Below are 25,516 nucleotides of genomic sequence, written 5' to 3'. Positions count from 1 at the left end.
TGCTATTTAATGTAATTCACATGTTATAATGTACGTTTGTGGAGCAAAATCCTTCAAGACAATCATTGGTGTCAGTTAAATAATCATGGGAGACGAGAGCTTAATTACGTGCTGTCACCAGCTATATTCACCAATCACTACATTCACACATACACACATACACATATTATATACAATGAAATTAACAAAATGATAACCATATGCGCCACATGTGTCATATGCCGTCGCCGCCCTTCGACTCCATCATACATGTTTTGTGTGTTTGTTGTGTGACAAATTCTATAAGAAACTTTACAACCAACCATCAGCCATCTCGTATCCTTATTTTTGGAGAAAATTAGAGTTCTCTGCACATTTTTAATACTCTTTAAATTAAACATTGATTCTATTTTGATATTTGATTAGGACGCCTAAACGATAGCCATGACAGTATTTTTATATTTATTTAAATTACATGTCATTATTGTGTTTTATTGTGTTTTTTAAATTTAAAATGTTAATTATTAAATTCCATATATATCCTTTTAGGCTGATATATTTCTGTACATGGCCTTTTTTGTAGGAAGCCGTATGGTTTGCTGGTAGTGTTTCCAGAATTCTTCTCCCACATTTGAATTCTGTAATCCTCATTTTTGAATTATGTGATCCATATATGAATATCCTTTTCTAATGCTCATTTGTGGTCATACGAACGATTGCTATTCTTTTGTACATCCTTGTCTTATTTTTTTTTTTTCAAATAAATCTATAAGTTCAGCCTGTTAAAGTCACACAATTGAACTCAAGTCTCAGAAAAACTTGGCTACAATAGTTAGGATTTTCCTAATCCTTCCTTCTTGAAAAGAACTATTTTTCTTTTCCGCAAAGACCAAAAGATTGAATATGGCAGACAGAAGAATGCTTGGTTGATAATTAAGGAGTTATACAAAGTAGCTACTTAAATAGTAGAATTTGATTGAGGCATCTCTGCCGTAGGCGTCGTTCCACGCTGGAGCTAGGAGCCACAAATCTCAGTGCTTTGCTAGACTGAGTGCGAACGTTCAGCCAATAAGTTGGGGGCGGCAGACTCCAACCTTCTTTATGTCATTATCAATCACCAAGCTCGAATTCCGAAAGTTTTGCCTTCCCATTCACTGTCAACAACGAGAACGTCTTTGTACCAGTCATTATCTTGTTTTGGCAAATTGGTTATGTATGTGTCCCGTTGAAGACTTGCACTCGCTCGGAAGAAGTAGCGGGGCTCGATATTCTGAAGAATCGTGCACAATGCCAGGAACTCCTGAATTTCGAGTTCAACTCCATGCCATTAATTAAGAAGTTTGAAACTTGTGATGATCTGAAATGACGTTGGAGAATGCAGAGGGAGAGGTTGTAGACTACCAAGACCTCATTCGTGAAGTCCAAAAGTGGAAATTTTAGTTCTAGATCCAGGTACCAAGGATGAATCCTAGTATACAGCCACTTTAAAGTTGAAGAATATGGAAGACATCATCACCGCCCTCCCACCGAAGTGTGTAGCAGTTGAGGATATTTCATCGTTCTCTAGCGAAGGTGTCATAGTCCTCTTGGTTACGAATTCTTTTCGTGGGCGGCTCATACATGGTGTGATAGTTGTGGTTGGGACTAGTTGCACACTAAAAGAAGCCATTTTGCTCCGAAAAAATGAAGAGTAAAGTCAGAAGTTTAAAATTTGAAGGAAGTTGGGAATTTTCAAAGATTTTTGCAAAAGAGAGAACCTAGAAGATTTGGATATGGCGAAGATTAATGAGAGAGGAGATGTAGATATTTATGGAGAAAAGAACGGAATTTCATAGTCATTGACTCCAGAGCTATTTGCCTCTAGATTTGTGATCCAACAGTTGAAACCTTTCGAAAAAGTAAAAATTTGTTCCTCAATTTTTGTGAACGCGCGATGTGATGGCTTTCCATCGATGTCTCAATGGCATAACTCTTAGATCATATACCTAAATCTGGAACGTCTCCACTACCTAGCATGGATAACAGAATCAGATTCACACATGTCAAAGAATCCGAGCAACAAGCTATTTCGAGCTACTCCCAAAGGTATGGTTCATAAGTAACTATCTTTTAGGGGAATGCCCTTTCCAAAGCACAGTTATGGGCATTTGTGGGACCATGAATTTTTCATGGCCATGGTAAGGCGAAATGCCAATGACTCATAAGTCCGGTCATGAACTCAACGGCTCCAAGACTAGGTCAACAAAATGGACCAATGGTTCCACCACACTATGTTGACTTCGGAATGGTAGGCAAGGCCCACAAACCTTGTTGAGATCAACAATGTTTGCTCCGCAAGACATGAAAACCTGATTCGACTGGGGATCAGATTGGTTTCCTACATTCTTGGCGATTTCTACAATCTAGGGATTGGCGTGCACCGCAAGTAATCACAATTCTGAAAGGAAACAATATCTTATGCTAGATGTCATCTAGGATTCTTCTGGTTTGATACAAATTCTATATCCTAAAATGACTCTCTTCCAACTAGTATAAATACACTTATCTAGGGTTCATCTATGACAATGTCTTCATAACGCATATTTTGCTCTCTAGCCCACTGCTTAAGTTATAATATTTATACTAACTTGATCATCAGAGAGCTTTTGGTTGGTACCCGACCGGTATCTTTGGTTAATCACAGTTGTTTGTTCTTGCTTGTAAGTGGTCGTTCTCGCACAACTCCACGGGGCAAATTTTTGGTTCCAATTGCATGTATTATAGGAATTGCAAATATTCATTAAAGGCTTAACTTTGTTTTTTATAAAAGAAAAAAAAAACAGCTTTTAAAAGAAAACTACAAACTATTTTTAAAATCTGTTGTCTGGAGGCCAAAATAAGTAGAATCTTTTATTGCTTAACTTTAAAGTGAAGTAGCTTTCGATAAAAATAAAAAAAATAAAAAAATAAAAAAGCCAAATGGGGCTTGAGGCCCAGTTTAGGATTGATGTGCTTTTTTGTAAAAAATTGCTCATGTTTGCTTTAAGAATAATCAGCTATAAAATAAAGCAGTTGAGCATTTGATGAACTGTATTTTTAAAAGTGTTGTGAGAATGAAAAATAGTGTATAGCGTTTGGTGAATTTTAATGTAAAACTGATATAATTGTATATAATGAGAAAAATGGACATAGTAGTAGGGGTGGTGGCAACAACAACGGTGACGAGGGTAGTGGCAGTGATGACAGCGACAATGGTGGGGGTGTGGTTGTGGTGCCAATAATAGGGTGTGGTGGTTGGGATATAGAGGTAGTAGTGGTGACAATGGTAATGGTGGCGATTGTTGGAGATATGCCCTCAAAGTAAATCTTGAGAAGAAATCTTTCTGGATAATGTCTAAATGTTTAGTTATGTTAAATAAACAAATGGACAAAGTCACTCACTAGGACTATCTCATTTAAACGATATGTGTCCAAAATAGTGAATCCATGGACAATGGAATGATGGAATAAGTAATCTAAAGGAGTTAGACTACATAGGCATTCTTTACATAACCATAATGTCCAAGGAGTATGTCAATCACAAAAGTACACATGTATGAACTTGTGATTTGATATCCAAAAGTGAATGACCATCATGGGAATCACTTCCATATATTACTAAAGCCAGGATTAGAACCTGGCAACTGATTGAGTATTGTCTTTGAGAAAGGAATACCAGAGTGAGACTCAGAAAGCGTGCACTCACTTAGGTTATAAACCCAAGTGAATGTAATCCATTTAACAAATGGAACTTCATGTTAGTAATTGTATAATTTATTATTATTATGGTACTACAATGGTCTCAAGATTGAAGAAAGTTTGAATATAGTATAGAAATAAAATATATAATGATATATTGAGGTTTAAAAAATTGATTCGGAAGGTGTTACGAATAGACAGAGTTCATCTTAAAAAAATGATTGAATCCAAACCATTAGGTCGTCAGTAGCACACTACGACGTAATGGACGTTAGGTCAAGCCATGGAATCAAGGCCTCATCTAAGTATTTAAACACAAAGAAGAGACAACATTATATGTTTTGCAAGCATGCAATAGTAAATCATTTTCTAAATTAAAAGAACATTTAGTTATGTCTAATACAACAAATGGGCAAAGTACTCATTAGAACTATCTCAATTAAATGATATATTTCCAAAATAGTGAATCCATGGACAATGGAATGATGAAAGAAGTAATCTAAAGAAGTGAGATTGCAGAAACCTTCTTTACATAACCGTATGTCCAAAATGTTCATGGTCATAGGATTGTCAGAGGGACATTAACAATTAGGATAAACCAGTACATACTATGTTTACTTCAATTGGAATGATGGAAAGTTTAAAGCCATTTGTGTAGGGACACTAAGACGAGTATGTAGACACTCGTTAAGAGAATGAGTCCACTAAACAAAATCAAACTAGTGTACTTCTATGGAATTCTACATATTCCAAGCAAGTAACTCAACTAGTTGGAATAATGTAAGTAGTCTTTTGACTTAAGACATCATAGTTGTTTTGGGGATCCAGTGCTGATCATTTGACAATGAGACGTGATCACTTCTCATCTTAGATTGTTCTATGCAATATTTGGGTCACTGATTTCTTCTTAGAGATGTATGAATGTTAAACAAAGAATCTTTTATCCTTAATTTGAGAGAATGAATACTCTCAGATATGATTCAGGAATCTTCGGCCGAAGTATCGAGCATAATAAATGAAGACATTTTATTATGACTCAATTGAATCATATAAGCTCACATGATAACATTAGGGGTTTGACATAAAGTAACCACACCCTATTAATGTGACTAAGAGTATTGAATTAGAGAAGGATTGAATCACATTGTAATCCAAGTGAAAAAGTTCTTCTACCAATTCTATATTAGTTGTGTAATCATGAGATATGGCTCGATGTCACTCATGGTTTGTGAGTTTCATCAAAGTGTGGGAGAATTAAAAGTAAGTTTTAGTTTGCAATGTGATTGTATAAGTACTAATCAATTGGACCGAGACCAATCACCTTGTTGCCTCGCTAAAACTAGAACCTAAACAATTGTATACCAATCGTATAGTGAGATAAATAAAGGATGATAATTAATTAATTGGATTAATTAAGTGACATTATTAATTAGAAAGTCTAAGTTAATCATTAATCATGGAAGTGATCAAACATCGCTTTTGGGCTAGAAAAATAGTTTGGGTTATATTGTGTCCATTGGGCCCAACCATTGGCCTTTTATTCAAGCATGAGATGAATTGAAATGTTAAAAGCCCAAACACAAGCCCATCATAAAGAGGGCCGCCCACAATTGTAACATCCCACATCGCTTAGGGGAGTGGATGCTCTATGCCTTATATGTATATTCAATTTCTACCTAATATGGGAAGTTCTTGTGTGAGTTTCCCAGAAACAAAACCGTGAGGGCGTGGTCAGGGCACAAAGTGGACAATATCATGCTACGGCAGAGTCGAGCCCGGGATATGGTGGGGGCTCGGGCCGGGATGTGACAATTTGGTATCAAAGTCAATCCCTAGCCGGATGTGTGCTGACGAGGACGTCGGGCCCCTAAGGAGGGTGGATTGTAACATCCTACATCACCAAGGGGAGTGGATCCTCTATGCCTTATATGTATATTCTCATCTCTACCTAGCACGAGGCCTTTTAGGAGCTCACTGGTTTTGGGTTCCATCAGAACTCTGAAGTTAAGTGAGTTTGCGCGAGAGCAATCCCATGATGGGTGACCTACTGGGAAGTTCTCGTGTGAGTTCCCAGAAACAAAACCGTGAGGGCGTGGTCGGGGCCCAAAACGAATAATATCGTGCTGCGGTGGAGTCGAGCTCGGGATATGGTGGGGGTCCAGGCCGAGATGTGACAACAATAGAGGAATGAGAGAATGAGAATAACATTTTTGGAGTTGTTAACTTCTCTCTATATAAGGGGAGTTAAGGAAAAAGTTGTAGTATGGTTTTATGTTCACTTTTACAACAATGGAAAGAAAATATCCTCTCATTCTATAACACATAGCTAGCTACCAAAGTGAGAGATTGCTAGCCTTCTCTTGTCCTTTTGGTTATTCATTCATCCATCACAACACTTATGGGTTTTGATCTTTAGAGGCTTTCAACTTTGGGGCTCAAGGACAATCAGGGAGATCCAATCTTTTTCAGGGTGGAGGAAGAAATGAGTCAAGCTAGGAGCAAGGAGTTCCCAGAGGAAATAAGTTAGAGGTGGTCAATCATTGGACTTAAGTCTAGGTCCAAAGGTATGAGATACAAATCCTTCCCTTTGTTCTTCGATAAATTAGTTTGATGCATCAAGCATGAACCTACGCTTCTTGAAGGGAATTTGCAGGACTATATCTTTGATTATTTGCTTTGCTTATATACATAAATTTTGAATTGTATATGCATGCTAGTCACTAGAAATCCCATATAAATCTTCATATTTGCTTTTACCGATTTTAGTGGTGGCAATTGCAATGTTGTTGAATGTGGCGGTGACAACAATTAGGGTGGTAATGGCGGTGGTGATGTAATGTTGTGGTTGTAGAGGTAGGTGGTGATGATCACGTTATTATAAGGGATAAAATATGCATATGATGATAAACAATGTTATTTTTTAAAATTAATGAGAGTATATATGACACACCCCGACCCAGAATGTCTAATTGGACTCTGTATCGAGTTATGCTGGCCGACACCTGGAAGGTGCCGAAGCCATAAAGTGTAGTGATGTGGAAAAAGTAAATAAAATAAACCTAAAAGTGTCTAATCAAAAGAGTGCGCGGTGAGCGGAATTAAACCCTTTTCACACATGATGTCAAAGCATAAGACAATATAGTAAATAGGATGAGGGTTATATCACTGAAAGTAACCATCTCCTGAGATTTTCCAGAATCCTCGTATAGGTGTAAACACAGCTACTAAACCTGGAGGAGCGAAAAACAAAGTTGAGTGGGTCAGCAAAACAATACTTATACGAAAACCTTTATTTTTTAATATACTAATTCCTCGCCGTAAAACAAGTATAGTTTCCTCAAAACATACTACGTAAGAATGTAATCAAATATAACAACAATATAACCAGAAATATGCCAAGTCATGATATATCAAATGCCAAAGTAATATAATCATGAGATAATCAATTATAAGTAGTTTGCTCATCATCTAAGCTAGCACACAAGTCGGAACTTCCTAAGGCAATTCTACCCGACAAAACTGGGTGTAATCAATGCGCTCTAGTACTACGATCACGCAAAGATTGGTGCAAAAGCACGGTCACATACAAGTTAGATTGCCTAATGCAATCTACCCGACATGACTGACACCTAACTTGGATCCAAGGCGAACGAATGGTGCAGATGTGAACATACACGTGAAGGACTGGCCCTGGCCCTGGGCGGAGTACTAACACCAGGGTGCAGCAAGATGAGCATGTACAAATATGTATGAATGTCATGACAATAATATCCCAACCATATAGCAACATTTATCACAATTCATATCACAATATCGAATACTTGGCAATATAAGCGTAAAAGTGAAGTGACTACGCATTTAGAGAAACTATCAATATGTATAGGTATAAAATAAACTACCCAATCATAGATACTTCATTGCTGACGAGCCACGCAACCTAGCAAAGATGGAAACACCACTAATAATTGCCCCTAAGCACATAAAGGTACAATTAATAAAACTATATTATAACAATTGAATTTGGGAAAACGGACATCAAAAACAGATTCAGGACGTCGAATTACCCTAAAAAGGGTCACGCTTAAATTTCCGAAAAGTCAACAATAGTCAACATGATGAATATTCCCTGAAGGACAGAATATTTCCTGACGGATGGAATATTTCCTGACGGATGGAATATTCCCTAACGGAATATTTCATCTAGGTTAAGGGTTATTAGGTTGGGTTAGATTAATAGGTTGGACTTAAAGGCTCTAGGCATAAAGGCCTAAACTAAAAGGGTTTAGGGCTTTAGGGATTGGGTTTGGGGTTTAGGCCTTCACAAATAAGGCTTAAGGCCCTTAATTTAACAAATAAAATAAAAACAAAAGAATTAAAAAGGTTATGGGTTTGGGTTTGGAGTCACGGGCCAAATGCCTTCTTCTACTTGGCCCCAAGGGCCTGAGTTTGAAAGGGTAGGGCTTAAAAGCCTGGCCCAAGTCCAACATATAGGTCGCCGGACACAAAGGAAAAGGAAGGCCGGAATTGGGCCTGAAAACTACACAACCTTTAAACGTTCACAACTTCCTTGTTACTCAACGAAAATTGAGTGAAACAAAAATAAAAGTTGTAGTTCTCAAAGAGACGAAGAGAATGATACCTCGCATGACATGGTTTGGCCGGAAAATGTCTCGAAAGCCGTCGGACTCGCCGAAAACTGGGTAAGATTCAAATGAGTATAACTTCTTCAATACTCAACGAAATTGGATGAAACAAAAAGGAAAGTTATAGTACTCAGCAAGACGAAAAGATAGATACCTTGCACACCGGCCAACTCGTCATGGTTTGGCCAGAAATTGCCTCGAAAGGCACGGGTCAAACTTGAACTTCTCAAAACCGAGTTGTTTCACGTCAAAGCTTCCCCAAACCATGACTAGGGACCCTAGGGAGTTGCGTAGAGGCCTTCCCGAGTCTTAAAACATCGTGACTTGGTTGAAAACACGTCGAACTCAACTTGTCCGAGTTCGGACCTTCCGGGTTGGCAAGTCCAAACTTGTCCATTCTTAGTTTGGTTGGTATGGTTGTGTTCGTGGAGGTAAGGTGAACATAATGGTAAGCTTTTTAAGCTCAAACAGTGAAGATTTGGGGTTGGTCTTCCTTGTTGAAGAGAAAAGAGAGTTTCGAGAGGGATAGAGAAATAAGGAAGAGAGAGATTGAGCCTTTTCCTTTTTGGGGACAGAAGTGAGGGTTGCTTCTAATTAGGTGTGGGTTTTGAGGGTGGTGAATGGATGAGATGGATTTGTGGGAAATCAAATTGAAACATTTGATTGGTGTAGGGAACCAAATCCACCAATTAAGGAAGGGAAGGATTTTGTACAATTTAAAATGTACAAAATCTGCCTCTTTGACAGTGTTCCGACACTGTATATTTGTACGCGCGTGTACAAAATATCCGTAGTTAACGTACCTTAACGGAGCGTAACTTTTTCGTTACAGATCTGATTCTAGTCTAACATGCGTTCACACATTCATAGCGACGAGCACTACGATGGTATGCTAAAAGAGTTACATTTCTCTAGGCGATGGTCAACGGAAGTCAAAGTCCTTGCCTCTAGGGCATATTCGTAAATTCACGCTTTTAAAATTAATAAAAACGTAAAATGAGGGTCGGGTCGTCACAATCTACCCCCTTAAGAAAATTTTGTCCCCAAAATTTAAAATCATTTGTTACACAAAACTCAAAGATAGAGAAGAAAAAAATATGTCTATGTAAAGAAGAAATCAAGTCAGAGCGATTGCATAAAAGGGAAAATGCCATTCCATCGCGATCGGAGTGCAATGATTCCTCCCTCATGCCTCCAACTCATACTTTCCTTCTTCTTCAGTACAATATTATAATATAATGGGTTTCACAAAACAAAACATCAAAAATATTTATATGTACTAACATCCCGTCGAAAATACATATATAACAACATAAGGTTTAGGGTAGTGGTATTGATAGTAAAACTGAACATAGGATTTTTTTTTTCTACTACGTTCCCACGTCGCGTACTCCAAAAGTAAGTATATCATATTCTTGGGTCAAGCCCAAGTAATAAATAGGTAAAATACAACAAACACATAAGTAAGTACTAAGAAAGCACTAACGTAAAAGAATCTACCTATTTATTTGCTTAACGAATCCAACAACTAAGTCCTTGATATTACGGTCTGCAGCCCGCAATATCAACAACTCACTGTAGTCATGATAAGCAAGTAACAAATTTTCGAGGGTGCAATATTACCATCATGCCCCCCATTGGGAAATGCACAAATAACGTCTAGTCAAATCTCTACCGTGCTCACGCACTACCCCCACTTGGGTAACAACAACAATAAGATAACATTTCTATAATGTGAACTCTCACAATTGAACACTTGTTCGCAAAACTCCTCTGTCAAGCAAGTGCTAAGCAAAGAATCTCCATAGTGTCACAATGATAGGAGCATATTTATGCGACTTAGTTGGCTTGTTCTTGTGCATTTATGTCGTGTTTCCTTAGTTATTTTAATGTTTAAAGTCATTTTCGTGTGTTTTCAGATTTTATGGACAAAGTAGGCAAGAAGATGCATTTTGGAGCATTTTGGAGCAAAATGGGGCTTGGAATGGATAGCAAATGCATGGGCCAAAGTGGATGGACGAATTTGAGAACTAAAGAGGCCAAGAATATGAAGAATTATGGTCCAAAAGATGAAGAAAACAGCCCAAAAATCTATCACCCCAACTTGCATTCCTTGCCATGCAAACCACATAGAATTCCCTTTGGATTCCCATGCCATGCTTGATCACTCTTGTCCCCTACATAATTTCTGATTTCATGCTTCAATTCATTTAATTATTACACTCAATTGCTTGATACCTCTTGTTCCCTTCACTCATTAGATTTTAGACAACATTTACATCCATTACATGCACCAATTGATGCTCCATCATTCACATTTGGAATCCAATGCCATGTGCAACACATGTTGTTGCACCTTTGACCCATTTGTTGACACATTTCACCTCCCTTTCCATCTCTATGCAATGTACACAATCATTCATGCTCCCTAGCTACAACACCACTCCATTTTACCCTTCACACTTTGCATCATTACTTCATTTTCACCCTTGGACCATTGCACACCACACACACAAATTGCCATGCATTTCATCCTTAACCTAACCTGATTTTCTAAGGTTTTTGGGGCCTATAAATACATGTTTACACCCCTTGGCCAAAGGACAATCCCCCATATTCATCATTTTATCACAAAAATTCGTCCATACACACCCTAGGAAGCAAAACACCCCAAAAACACCATTCTAGTGCCTAGAAAACATAACAGCCACTCCACCTTCTTCCACCCTCTTTGCCTAGTTCTCCACCACCCTCCAACCATCAAACACTCCTCCACACTCACCCTAAACCCTTCCATACCATTCCCCATCCATTCTACATCATAAAACTACCCAAAATCTGTCCATAACCCAATCTGCCGCAAGCATAGGGAAAGGAGGAATCTTGGATGCACTTGCTACCAAGTTGGAGCATTTTAGGTGTTTTCTTTCCTTTGATTTTAATGTCTAATTTTATGTATCTTTGCTTTGTGAGTATGAGGAACTAAACCCCTCTTAGTTAGGGGGTGATTCGAAACTATGTTCATACTTGCAATATGATTTTATTACATCCAGTTGTGATTCATAAGTTGTGAATTCAATTTACTTATCCGTTCATATAAAAACTAATTTGTGTATGTTGGTTAAGAGTGCACGCTTAATTTTCATGCATGAATTTGACGCTAGAGTATAAGGGAGTTTCACCTAATCGTTATAAACTTATATTCACAAGTAGTGAAGGTTGCTAGTCACAATCATGTTAAGTAAACTCTTGGCATAAGTTTCATGCAAATCATAGTAACGAGTGCCTCGTCAATGCTTATGTTTTTCATAGAACTTAATGATTCTTGCTTGTATCTCTATTATGCAATTCATGTAGGGAACTTGTAGGGAATGTTTTGGGTTGTCATATGCAATCATCCAACCTAATAACTTGTGGAAAAAACTGAGGGTTAATTAGTGCAATTCACGGTTAATTTGGGGCGTTGAGTATTCATAGCTTATCGAAAAGCAACTGGAAATCGTTTTGTATGCAAGTGTGACATATGTGGAGAAGAACCTCCTAGCTAATCTTCCATCCATAAGTTTCATTCAAATTCACTTACAATTTGTTTTGTTTTACAAAGTTGTTTTGTTTTCAAATTCATTAAAACCATAATCCCCCTTTTACTTTATTGTTTCAAAGTGTTTAATTTCTGTTTTGGTTGTGTGGTAGAGTGTTTTGATTCACCCAAATTTGTCTAAGAATTTGTTTACTTTGTTCTTGTCTTAATTTAATTATTTTCATCGAAAATCAACCCCATCTTATTTCTTTGAGTCATATTAATTAGAACTTGTCTTAGATTATGTTTTTAAGTGTTTTAGTTCATTAGAAAACCAAAATTTGTCCAAGTTTGTGTGAGAGTCCCAAAATTGCCCAGATTGTGTTTTTAAGGTAGTTTTGAGTGTTTAGGGGCTGTTTTGAGTCTTTTGGTTTGTTTTAGTGTTTTAAAGTATAGTTTTGCATTCTTTGAGTCTAGTTAGTGTTTTAAACTTTGTTTTTACGTTTCCAAGTGATTTAGCAATCCCTCCTAATCCCCGGCCTAGAACGATCCCTACTTACATACTTTACTACAATTGATAAAAAGAGGGTTTAATTTGTGTGTTTAGTTATTTTACGCATCACACAACAAAGACCAACAATTTTGTAACCGTAGATACAAGCATTTCTAGTGAAGATAAGTATCAAATACGATCATGTTACAACTATAAAGCAAATAAACGTAACACACCAAAAAAGTATGGATAGTCCGTTTAGACTAGTTGTTAGTATGAGGGAGATATGTAGCTGGTGACAAGACTTACTATGCGTGGTCTTCAAGAAGATTCTCCAAAACTTAGTAGTAAAACTTGCATCACGAGGAGATACAATAGTGGCACACCTGCCATGTAATCGAGCCAACATAGTCCGCCACGCCTTAGCAAGCAAATTCATAGTGAAGTTTTCTCGAATTTAGTGAAAAGTAACTACGTCGAGAAGGCTAGAAAAATACTTGAGGATTTGAGGATCAAATCTAAAGTATGAGACAACTGGATTGGAAAGCATAATTTTTGAGATATTCAATCACCATGGTAAAGATTCGTTCAACTGAGCATTTGCTGGGTGATTGAGTAATTAATGGTCACAACTGCACTTCCAACGTCAACGGTTCTTCTAGACAGTGCATCCACTTCAAGGCAATACGAAGTGTAGTAGGGTAGACACATACCCAAGAATACCTTCCAGCACCAAGAGGTGAAAATGTTGTCCTTTTGAACCAACAAAAAGTGAATTGACTTGTCACATCAATCGATAATCACCATACATCACCAAAATCTCTACATGTACAAGAAACTTGTACAAGGAGCGTATAGTGATTTTTTCCTATCTCTACTCAGACATAAGAAGTGATTATAACGACTTGAACAATTCTTGATCATTTGTAATTATCGTCAAATCGATACTCACAAATCCCGATTGGAATGGGATAAGACAAGCTAAAGACGTTCAAGGGTAGATATGTCTTTTGTTGTTGTAGCAGCAATACGTTTGCATGATCGGGGTAATGCACGATAGTGCAATTGTGAACATTGGTTTAGTTCTTCCATTCATCGCTGTCAGAAATTTAGCTCTTTCCCAGCGAAAGTGTACTCGAGAAATTTGTGAGGTTAGTGAAGATTTGAACATATTTCTCCACAAAGAAGTGTCATCCATCTTTCGAATAAAGATGATGACTGTTGACTTTAGGTCATGAATAAGATGGTTCACTTCGAATGGTTCTAACCATTAGAAAATAAAAGCAATACTTTGTCATGTTGCCTCTGCCCAGTCGAAACATCCAAAGAAAACATCACACTGGATCTCGAAATGATTAGAGTTAACAAAAGGTGTAAAATAAGAGTAAGATGAGACAACACTTCAGTTGTCAGAAACTTTAATCATTTGCAATAACCCAACCTAAATTAACTTCCCTCGGTAGTAAGTGAGGAGAGACACAGTAGCCGAAAAGATCACTAACAATTTGTCGATAAATTGACAAGATCAAGATATCATAGTTTTGCAATACCGTGCAAGAATTTCAACCTTCTTCCACTAAACCCTTTTTGGAAAAAGGAAAGATTGTCGTTTACCAAGGTCACGTCTTCCAAGAAAGTACCAACTAACAAGGGTTACTTGAGGAAATGGAATAAACTGAATGTTGGTGTTCCTAAACACTAAAATCGAGGAGAGAGTCGTTGGTAAGACTAGTCTGAATTTCGTTAGGCTATGAAAGAATTCTCGGTTTCCAAAAGTTAATCTGAGAGAACAACAACTCGAAGTAGGACTAACGGTTTTAGTCGTCAACCGACTGAATTGTTGAAGTCTAGGTACGATTCTAGTGTTTGACCTTTTGCTTTATGGATAGGTTTGAGGTTCCTAGGATAAAGTGTTTGGTTGGTTATGCGACAAGGGCCCTCCATAAAAGTTACGTGTCGTCTTCTCTTAAGGGTTCGAAAAGATGCAAGGAAAAACTGGTGCAGTATAGAGAATGGATCGAGGTGTACCTTACCTCGCTAATTGGTGACGGCTCTGAAGGAAATTGAGGAATGACGCCAAAAGTATACGTCCTCGAATTGAACAATACTACTTCTTTTCTCTATGCCACATACTACAAGATCTTCGTAAGCTCCTCAAAACTTGTTCCGCTCCTAAATTTTCACGATTTAGTTCTTCAGCTCAAGTAGTCACTGTAAATCACTTTATCAGTCGCACCGCTAATTAACGCGCTTAGGGTATTTTAACATTGTTTGTTACCCTGAAACTGTGAACTGGCATTCTGGCTTAAGGGTATCACTCCTAAATACTAGTACCTGAATCTGGTATCAGAAATCATACCACTAAATACTAGTCAACGGTTTCTGGATATCGGATAGCATCGTCGATTTGTTGCGTCATTGTAGGCTGATTACGGGTTAGAGCCCGTTCGGGTGATTGGGAATAAACTGGTTAAGTGAAGTAGTTCATTGATTTAAGGAAGATTTGATGACTGCTTTTGGGAGTTCTGCTACTTCTAGGATATGACAACTCATACCCGTCAGCTTATACTCACCCAAATGATGAGTGTAACATTGAAAGGAAAATATGGGAATTAACATTGATAGGGAAGTCCCAAGGGTGGAAAAAGAACTTACTAATAATCTACTTTCAAAAATCACTTTACCGAGAGTCGATCTTCCTCCTCAAGATCCAGTATGAACATCAGTACGATTAAAGATATTAGTGCTAACAGAGGCCAAAAGTAATTGTCCCTCAATGATCTTCCGTCAATTGCTACCACTTTAGCACCAGGTTGTCGCTTCAACCATTTCTAGAATTTGCTACTTCGTCAAGATTTTAAGAGAGGGTAAACTACTAGGTGCTACCAAAGAAACAAAACTATTTTTGGTTTCCTAATTTGAAGGGTTTGTAAAAACAATTAGTAAATCCCTGGTGTTATTCAACTCTTAATGCATTAGCCCGACTGCGAGGCTAGCAACTCGTTTCTCCAAAAACAAAACTTCCTTGGTAGGAATATTCGTCATTTAAAGTCTAGGGGCGATTTCCAAAACGATTATCTAAAATGACGATAAGTCGTTTAAAGTGCCCAAAACTTGAGTAAAAGTTAACATGTTTTTCGTGCTCAACGAGGTGGCAAGATTCGAAGATTAGGTTCAAGAACCAAGAATCCTCTGACATCATGTGTGTGATGAACGCAATATCGCCCAGACTTAAGCTCTGATACCAAACTGACACACCCCGATCCGGAATGTCTACTTAGACTCCGAATCGAGTTGTGCTGGCCAACACCTGGAAGGTGATGAAGCCATAAAGTGTAGTGATGTGGAAAAAGTGAACAAATTAAACCTAGAAGTGTCTAATTAAAGAAGTGCGCAGTGAGCGGGATTGAACCCTTTTCACACGTGATGTCAGAGCATAAGACAATATAGTAAATAGGATGAGGGTTATACCACTGAAGGTAACCATCTCCTGAGATTTGCCAGAATCCTCATATACGCGTAAACATAGCTACTAAACCTAGAGGGGCAAAAAACAAAGTTGAGTGGGTTAGCAAAACAATACTTATACGAAAACCTTTATTTTTGAATATACTAATTCCTCGCCGTAAAACAAGTATAGTTTCCTCAAAACATACTACGTAAGTATGTAATCAAATATAACAGCAATATAACCAGAAATATGCCAAGTCATGATATATCAAATGCCAAAGTAATATAATCATGTGATAATCAATTATAAGTAGTTTGCTCATCATCTAAACTAGCACACAAGTCGGAACTTCCTAAGGCAATTCTACCCGACAGAACTGGGTGTAATCAATGCGCTCTAGTACTACGATCACGCAAAGATTGGTGCAGAAGCACGGTCACATACAAGTCGGATTGCCTAATGCAATCTACCTGACATGACTGGCACCTAACTTGGATCCAAGGCGAGCGAATGGTGCGAATGTGAACATACACGTGAAGGACTGACCCTGGCTCTGGGCGGAGTACTAACACTGGGGTGCATCAAGATGAGCATGTACCAATATGCATGAATGTCATGACAATAATATCCCAACCATATAGCAGCATTTATCACAATTCATATCATAATATCGAATACTTGGAAATATAAGCGTAAAAGTGAAGTGACTACGCATTTAGGGAAACTATCAATATGTGTAGCTATAAAATAAACTGCCTACTCACAGATACTTCATTGCTGACGAGCCATGCAACCTAGCGAAGATGGAAACACCACTAATAATTGCCCCTAAGCACATAAATGTACAATTAATAAAACTATATTATAACAATTGAATTTGGGAAAACGGATGTCAAAAACGGATTCAGGACGTCGAATTACCCTAAAAAGGGTCCCGCTTAAATTTCTGAAAAGTCAACAGGATGAATATTCCTTGACAGATGGAATATTCCCGAACGGAATATTTCATCTGGGTTAAGGGTTATTAGGTTGGGTTAGATTAATAGGTTGGACTTAAGGGCTCTAGTCCTAAATGCCTAAACTAAAAGGGTTTAGGGCTTTAGGGATTGGGTTTGGGGTTTAGACCTTCACAAATTTAAGGCCCTTAATTGAACAAATAAAATAAAAACAAAAGAATTAAAAAGGTTATGGGTTTGGGTTTGGAGTCACAGGCCAAAGGCCTTCTTCTACTTGGCCCCAAGGGCTTGGGTTTGAAAGGGTAGAGCTTAAAAGCCTGACCCGAGTCCAATATATGGGTCACTGGACACAAAGGAAGAGGAAGGCCGGAATTGGGTCAGAAAACTACACAACCTTTAAACGTTGACAACTTCCTCGTTACTCAACGAAATTGAGTGAAACAAAAACAAAAGTTGTAGTTCTCAAAGAGACGAAGAGAATGATACCTCACATGACATTGTTTGGCCAAAAAACGCCTCGAAAGCCGACAGACTCGCCGAAAACTAGGTAAGATTCAATTGAGTATAACTTCTTCAATACTCAACGAAATTGGGTGAAACAAAAAGGGAAGTTATAGTACTCAGCGAGACGAAGAGATAGATACCTTGCACGCCGACCAACTCGCCGTGTTGTGGTCGGAAATTGGCTCGAAAGGCACGGGTCAAACTTGAACTTCTCAAAACCGAGTTATTTCATGTCAAAGCTTCCTCAAACCTTGACTAAGGACCCTAGGGAGTTGCGTAGAGGCTTTCTTGAGTCCTAAAACATCGTGAATCGGTTGAAAACACGTCGAACTCAACTCGTCCGAGTTCGGACCTTCCGAGTTGGCGAGTCAAAACTCGTCCATTCTTAGTTTGGTTGGTATGGTTGTGTTCATGGAGGTAAGGTGAACACAATGGTAAGGTTTTTAAGCTCGAACAGTGAAGATTTGGGGTTGGTCTTCCTTGTTGCAGAGAAAAGAGAGTTTTGAGAGGGATAGAGAAATAAGGAAGAGAGAGAGTGAGCCTTTTCCTGATTGGGGACAGAAGTGAGGGTTGCTTCTGATTGGGTGTTAGTTTTGAGGGTGGTGAATGGATGAGAGGGATTTGTGGGAAATCAAATTGAAATATTTGGTTGGTGAAGGGAACCAAATCCATTAAGGAAGGGAAGGATTTTGTACAATTTAAAATGTACAAAATCTGCCTCTTTGACAATGTTTCCGGCACTGTATATTTGTACGCTCGTGTACAAAATATCCGCAATTAACGTACCTTAACGGAGCGTAACCTTTTCGTTATAGATCCGATTCGAGTCTAACACGCGCTCACGCGTTTGTAGCGACGAGCACTACGAGGGTACGCTAAAAGAGTAAGTCATACATTTCTCTAGGCTATAGTCAACGGAAGTCAAAGTCCTTACCTCTAGGACATTTTCGTAAATTCACGCTTCTAAAATTAATAAAAACGTAAAATTAGGGACGGGTCGTCACAATATAGAATTTAAATATATTCATTAAAGGCTTATTCCACTTTTTATAAAAATAGCTTCTAAAGGCAACCTACAGATTGCTTTTAAAATCTGTTGTCAGGAGGCTGTTGCTTTGAAAATAAGCAGAATATTTTATTTTGATCAAACACATTTTTATTGCTTAATTTTAAGAAAAGCAGTTTTCTGGTGAAAAAAATATAATACCAAATGAACCCTTAGTAATGTGCTAGTGGCCTCACACGTATAGTTAGGGGTGGAATTGCAAAAAGGGTTTAATTAATTTAAATTTTGACTCTGATAAAAACAGTCAGACATGCCAATTTTAGATTAAATGGTAGTGTGAATGAAATGACATTCCTAGTTCAAGAATTTGTTCTTGAATTATATATTTGAACAACAATTCATAATTTCATATTTCAATTTGGGATTCCCAATTTGTCCCGAAATCCAGAAAATATTTCGGGATTCCCCAAAATTTGGTTTGGGATTGGTCTTTACATTCCTGTCTCGAAAAATTTCGGTTTGGTTCTAAATACCAACTAGTAATATAATGTAGTGATATTCTTCTTCATTTGTAAATGAGAGGTCTTAGGTTTGATTCTCACATATATTCCTTAAGGTAGATAATATCGTTTGTTAAAAAAAAAAAAGAATTGTTATTGGAACTTCAAAAATCTCATTTTACACTCCAAATTTTCTATAATTAGAAAAAAAATACAATTATGAGGAGTCTATAATTTGATTTTTGAAGTGTTAATAACAATTTAAAAAAAAAACTCTAAATACGAATTGGTTGATTTCAATGAATAATCTTTCAAATTAAAGGAAAAAGGGTCCGCCGTTCACTTCAATCACTTCACTCACGCCTTTTGTGCCGTCTGGCGCCGTTTACTTCACATCCTCTACACTCAAACAAAATCATCCCACCACTCACATCCCACCACGTCACTGAACGAAACTGATCCACCCTAAAACCCCCAATCTTATTGGTCCATACATGAAACTTTAATAGACCGGTCAACAGAGGAACATCGAGAAACCAACCACCAAAGTCCAAACCAAGTCCAAAAAAAATTTGAAACATTGAATTTCGCCACCGCTCAGATCTACTGAGAGAGGCTCTCACTCCCCCCATCTCTCTCTCTCTCTATCTCTCTCTCCCCGAGCTTCCCTGCCTTCAACAATGCCTGCGACGGACACAGACTTCGATCTCAGAGTACTGTTCCTCCAAACCCTAACAATTCCACTTCCATTTTCTCTTTAATTTTCTCACATTATCTTTCTCTGAATTGGTGCAGCCGTTGCCTCAGTCCGCCATCCCAATCGGGTCAGTTCCCCACCTCCATTTCTAGGGTTTTAAGCTTATGTATTAATGGGCATTGTGTATATGTAAGTGTGTGTATATGTTTGTGGGTGTATGTATGGGATTTTGAAATTTGGTGCTTCAGAGAGTTCGCATTTGCCGATGTGGGGAATTTGGAGCATTGCATTAAGTATTTGAATCAGACACTTGTTACCTTCGGATTCCCGGCGTCACTTGATCTCTTCGCAAATGATCCGGTCAGTTTTGCTTTTATTTTTTAATTTGCTCCAGCAAAATTCTCTCTCCCTCTCTCTCTCTCTCTCTCTCTCTCTCTCTCTCTCTTTCTTTTTGATTGATGTATTTTTCAAATTTGTATCTGCTGCAATTTTGTAGGTTTCTGTTGCTCGGACTTGCAATTGTATGTATGCTTTGGTTCAGCAGAGACAAAGGGATGTTGAATTTCGAGAGTCCGCTAATGAACAGAGACAGCGGTATGATTCTCTCTAAAACTTATGCATTATTTGTTTGGACTTAGATCTCTGAATGATAATTTGAGTGGAAAATGTGTATAAAGTTTCTCCTTTTTGTTTTCATTGGGGTTTTATACAATGTTTTGGGTTAATTTACTTGTATTATGTATTTGATTAAGCACATTGTCGTTATTTATTGGGTTTTTATACAATGTTTTGGTTTAATTTACTGGTATTATGTATTTGATTAAGCACATTGTCATTATTTATGTTTGTCCGTTTTGTATGGACCTTTCATTTAGTTGAAATTTTTTTTTGAATTTCAGTGTCCTGACGAGTGATTCCAATGCTTGTTGTACTATATTTTTATGTTATAGGCTGGTGTCTGACATATCAAGATTAGAAGCTAAAGTTGAGAGGCTTGAGGGGCAGTTACAAGTGAAAGATAGGGAGATAGCAACAATGACACGAACGGTTAGAAACTTTCATTTCTTTATAAAGGATATTGTACTGGTTTTGTATTTTTATTGATTCTTTTGGGAATTCTCTATGATTAGGAAGCTAAAGCTACAGCAGCTTTTAAGGCCCAAATTGAGAAGCTACAGCAGGAGCGAGACGAGTTTCAGAGGATGGTCATTGGCAATCAGGTTGGGCCATTTGAATTTAATGGACTTTCTTTTCTGAATTTTGGTAGCTTCTATGTGAAAATGGACAAAAATCCTGACCAGTATCATTGCTATGTTGATGCCGCAAAAGCAAGTTAGGACTCAACAAATGCATGAGATGAAGAAAAAAGAAAAGGAGTACATAAAGTTGCAGGTATAATATTATCTACATGTATTCTTATCCTGTGAGGAGAACATATTGGCTTCCTTAGGTTTAGAGAAATTGGATTTTATACGTGACCAACAATTACTCGAGTGGACGAGATATTAGATTTGGAATGAAAGAGTGATGCCATTCTAATTTCAGGAGAGGCTAAACCAAGTGTTGATGGAGAAAAAGAAGGAATCTAGATCAGGCATGGAGATAATGAATTTGCTTCAGGTATTAAAAGGCTGACTTACTTAAATTACCTTTTAAAATTTCAAGTTAATCCACCTAATTTTACATTTCTCTCCCTTAATATTACGTGCAAACAGAAAGAAGGGAGGCAGCGTGGAACATGGAATGGAAAGAAGGCTGATAATGATTTTCATAAAAAGATTGTATGTAGCTTAATTGTCTTATTTAAGCTTTTCGGAACCACTTTCTTGTCAAATTTTGAATTTACATTATTTCCAGGTGGATGCTTATGAGGCAAAAAATCAAGAACTAATGGCAGAGAATTCCGATTTAAAGGCATTATTACGATCCATGCAGGTAATGTTAATCATTGTTGTCAATTTTGTGGCTCATGACTCCCAGTTTTCACTAGGTGTACATATCTTTAAATGGCAGCATCTTTAAACATTTTCACTGACTGCTGTGGCAATTTTTTAATCCTATTTTTGGTTTTTTTGTGTTTTGCTATTTCATGATAAAGAATTTGTGTAATATTCCTGTTCCTGTGGGTGAGGGGAAAATACCAAAAATATTGCTAGAAACATGGATTGTTATGTTGAAGCAGAACTTTTTGAGCTATCTACCTCAGATTAAAAATCATGAGCGTGAACCACATTATAGGTGAGAGGTCTTATGTTCGATTTTGGCCAAAGACGAATTTGAACCACATTATTGCTAGCCCATTGTGAGGCTATAAGCCCACGCCCTCCCCCTTAGTGTAGATAATACTGTTTGTTCAAAAAAAATAACAACAACAACAACAAAGCCTTTTCCCACTAAGTAAAAAAATTTTCGGAAGCAGAAGCCATACATAGGGTTATGGGAGATGGGGCCTGCTAATTTGCTTTTAGTTTGTTGGATCTATTGTCCTAGTTTACTTTGGGGTGATGTTAAGTTTGTTTCTAGGACACCCCCTATATAATGAAGATTCTCTCCTTTTATTGCCTGATCAGTAAGTCAATGCATCATTTTACTACACCTTATTGTAAGAAGTTTATCCACCACTTTGTTGGAAACAAGCATGAAATCAGAAGCCTTTAGTGTATGAATGTGTTCACGTTTCTAAGATTGTGTCTTTTAATGTTTAGTGCTAAAGTATTAAGGACAGTTGAAGAATTGCCGTCTTCACGTTGCTAGTTTCTTTCGTAATCTGTGCATAGGAGGAACTATATCCTGGATATAGGGTAATTTGGAATTGTAAGATTTTGTGCTTCCTTCATGCCCAATGTGTGTAGTTGTACCTATGTATTGTTATGTTGAAGCCGAACTCTTTGAGCTATCTACATCAGATTAAAAATCAAGAGTAATTTCCTGTGCTCGAGTTTGGCAACAGAAGCCATACATAGGGTTATGGGAGATAGGGCATGTTAATGTGCTTTTAGTCTGTTGGATCTATTGTCCTATTTTACTTTGGGGTGATGTTAAGTTTGTTTCTTGGACACCCCCTATATAATGAAGATTCTCTTATTTTTTTTTTTTTTTCTGCATGAATATTTAGGAATAGTAAGTTAATGCATCATTTTACTACAGTTTACTGTAAGAAGTTTACCTGCCACTTTGTTGGAAACAATCAGGAGCCTTTAGTGTATTAATGTGTTCACGTTTCTAAGATTGTGTTTTTTAATGTTTAGTGCTAAAGTATTAAGGATGGTTGAAGAACTGCCCTCTTCACGTTGCTAATTTCTTTCGTAATCTATATGAGAACAATATCCTGGATATAGGGTAATTTAGAATTGAAAGATTTTGTGCTTCCATCGTCGTGCCCCATGTGTGTAGTTGTACCTTTTTGTTTTATTCCCTGCCAAATATGCTATGGTCGCAGCCTTCCTATTTTCTTCCCTCTGCATCATGTTTGTTCATATCATTTTAATTCAAATCCCTCTGTTCTGTCTTTATTGTGTAATCTTTTCTTTGGTCCCCATTTACTTGTCTGTTTCTATCCTATTCTATGACAACAGCTTCTAAGGAACTGTCATTTCGTCTATTGATGCTCACATTTTGTGACACCCATTTTTGCTTTGTTTCTGTTGTATTATTTTCGTTTAGGGTTTTGGGTTGAAGAAACCTTCAGTCTTTGAAACTCTGTACCTTATTTTCGGGCATTAATCCTTGTGCCATGTAGGAAACTGATCTCTATCTTCGTTAGATGGTATCATAATTTGTGGATTCTTTTGTGATAGGAGTTCAATGTCTTCATTTTGTGTAGTTTCTGAGGATGTAGAATATGGGCATGTTAAGTGGGAACTGTAGTCAGCATCTAGGAAGCACCTCCCCCTTATCTAACATCTTTACATCACCATATTAATTTCATGTTTGTCATACTTCCAGTCATATTTTGTGTTGAGAAGTCTCCACTATCTGTTTTCTTCATATGCCATTGGGTCGTAACATATACTGGATTAGTTGCCTTGCAGGTTGATATGCGCGATTTCATAAATGCTCCAAATGGGCTCTCCAAGCAGTCCCGGGATGTAAATGAACGAGTTGAAACTGACCACACTCTGTCTCCACTGGGCGGGAGGACGGTATTACACATTCTAAATGGTGCATGGATGAAATGTGTCATTGGTTCAAGTGCTATTTGTATCATTGAATTTACTCCTTGCAGGATGTCTTTGACTTGCCTTTTCACATGGCTAGAGATCAAATAGAAGAAAATCTTCGAAATAAGATGGCTTCCATAAAGGTAGTTTGTTTTCCATTAATAAATGTTCATCATGTATCTTGCAAAAAGATGAAGTACTGATGGGTTTCGTTTCTTATGTTATAAAGGAGCGCATGGTTCAATTGCAAGATGCACAAAAAGAAGCAGAGGTTACATCTGAAGTAACCGAGAGGGAGCTTGAGCTTGAAGCTCAACTTGTTGAGGCGAGGAGCATAATCCAAGAGCAGGTTTCATCCTTTTGCTCTTATGTATATATAGACTAATGATCTCTGGCGAGATATTTTGCATGTTAGTTGCCAGGCTGTGGTTCATGACCACACATTCAATGGTTCTAATAGACTTCTTCTGCATCTCCTCTTGTAAAGTTATAGTTTCCTTTTTACTTTTAAGAAGCTGAATCTCCAACTTTCTGGTTCTGTTTCTGTTTCAAATGCTAGAATTTCTTTGGGAATTTATATACCCGTTCAACAATGTTATCTTACCATTCAGTTTGTGCAAGTAGTGGACTAGGCATTTTCCAGTTCAGTGATGTAATTCTGCTGTTTATTATGTTTTTGGTTGAGGATAAACATAGAAAATTGGTTTTATTGCAGGCATCCATAATGGCTAAACAATTGGCTAAGTCCGAGAGGCCAAGGTATTCCCCTTGTCCCATTTACTCTTTCTTTTAAGTAGATATTTATATGGTTATATATTATGTAGGAATCTGAATGGCAGCCATTTTAATTCTGGCGGGGAATCTAATATTTCATCACCTGCTGAGGTAAAAATAAGATACTTATACAAACTTCTTCTAATTCTTAGGTTTGAAAATGGTGATTCGGGTTTTCAAATTCACATATATTCTTGTAGAGTTTCCCCACATATTTCTATGTTCCACAAGTCTTATGTACAAACTTAAAAACCACACAAGTTAGAGAACTTGATTACTTTTTACCACTAGATCGTTCATCCCCGTGCTTTTTGATATGTCAGCCTCCATCTTCCTGTGTGTGTGAGAGATACTTTTCATACTGCGATAGTTTTAGATTCCTCTCATGTTGCAGTCTAGACTTATTTCAAACGGTTGCTTCTTGGCAAAGAACCTTAAGCATCACCTTAGAATAGAGCAACGTAATAAAAAGATTATGCAAAGAAACTAACGAAGATGTCACCTACGTATTCTTAGCAGTAGGTCTGATGTTCTTCTCGATTTGATGTTCTTCTCGATTTGATGTTCAGGGGGTAAGAAACTAACGAACCTGGTGACACCGAATTCTTTTGGCCAATGTCAAAGATTGTTGAAGCTGGCTGTAGTATGGTGAGATAAATGACAATAAGCATGTAAACTATTCTGTACTTGCTTTCCGACCGAAGTATTCCGAACACTCATTCCGCGACTGTAACGTAGAAGACTGTTAATCTGTATTGCCAATGTAATTATTATCTAGCTTTCCTTGTGGATATATGCCTCAAGCAGTTTAATCGAGTTTTACGATTACCTTTGACCTGAGATATCATAGTTGTCTTGTTGTTTCATAGTCCTCTCACTTTCCTAGATCTCTCATTTATTCCAATCTAAGTAGGATTGCCGTGTGGGATGATACGGCTGCAATTTTATGAAGCACGGCATCAGATAATGAAGCATGCAAGATGGGGGAATTATCACGACCGAATATCCTGGCAGGATGCAAGTATTTTAATTAGATGGGATAAAGCAATTGCATGCGTTATCACATGTACGGAAAATAGGGATTGCAAGACTTGGAGCTAAAATGGGAGTCTATCA

The 25,516-nt window shown here is 37.6% G+C and overlaps 1 protein-coding gene across 2 annotated transcripts; it reads left to right on the top strand.

Moving 5' to 3' along the window:
- The first annotated feature begins 19,258 nt into the window (after positions 1–19,258).
- On the top strand, positions 19,259–25,242 carry LOC103453822 (uncharacterized). Of its 2 annotated transcripts, XM_029091504.2 has the most exons (16): positions 19,259–19,482; positions 19,565–19,593; positions 19,715–19,826; positions 19,963–20,060; positions 20,417–20,513; positions 20,597–20,686; positions 20,796–20,858; positions 21,012–21,086; positions 21,182–21,247; positions 21,324–21,401; positions 23,498–23,608; positions 23,692–23,769; positions 23,856–23,975; positions 24,342–24,385; positions 24,451–24,511; positions 24,970–25,242. In XM_029091504.2, the coding sequence occupies exons 1-16, from the start codon at positions 19,450–19,452 to the stop codon at positions 24,982–24,984; spliced, it is 1,170 nt and encodes a 389-aa protein (XP_028947337.1). In that variant the 5' UTR covers positions 19,259–19,449; the 3' UTR covers positions 24,985–25,242. The 2 variants fall into 2 exon arrangements, with proteins under 2 accessions (XP_028947337.1, XP_028947338.1); XM_029091505.2 differs by lacking the exon at positions 24,451–24,511 and having other exon boundaries at positions 19,290–19,482.
- The last annotated feature ends 274 nt before the right edge of the window (positions 25,243–25,516 follow it).

Source organism: Malus domestica, chromosome 13 (assembly GCF_042453785.1).
Source record: "Malus domestica chromosome 13, GDT2T_hap1".
Taxonomy (NCBI): domain Eukaryota; kingdom Viridiplantae; phylum Streptophyta; class Magnoliopsida; order Rosales; family Rosaceae; genus Malus; species Malus domestica.
This window is presented reverse-complemented; position numbering and strand designations above follow the sequence as displayed.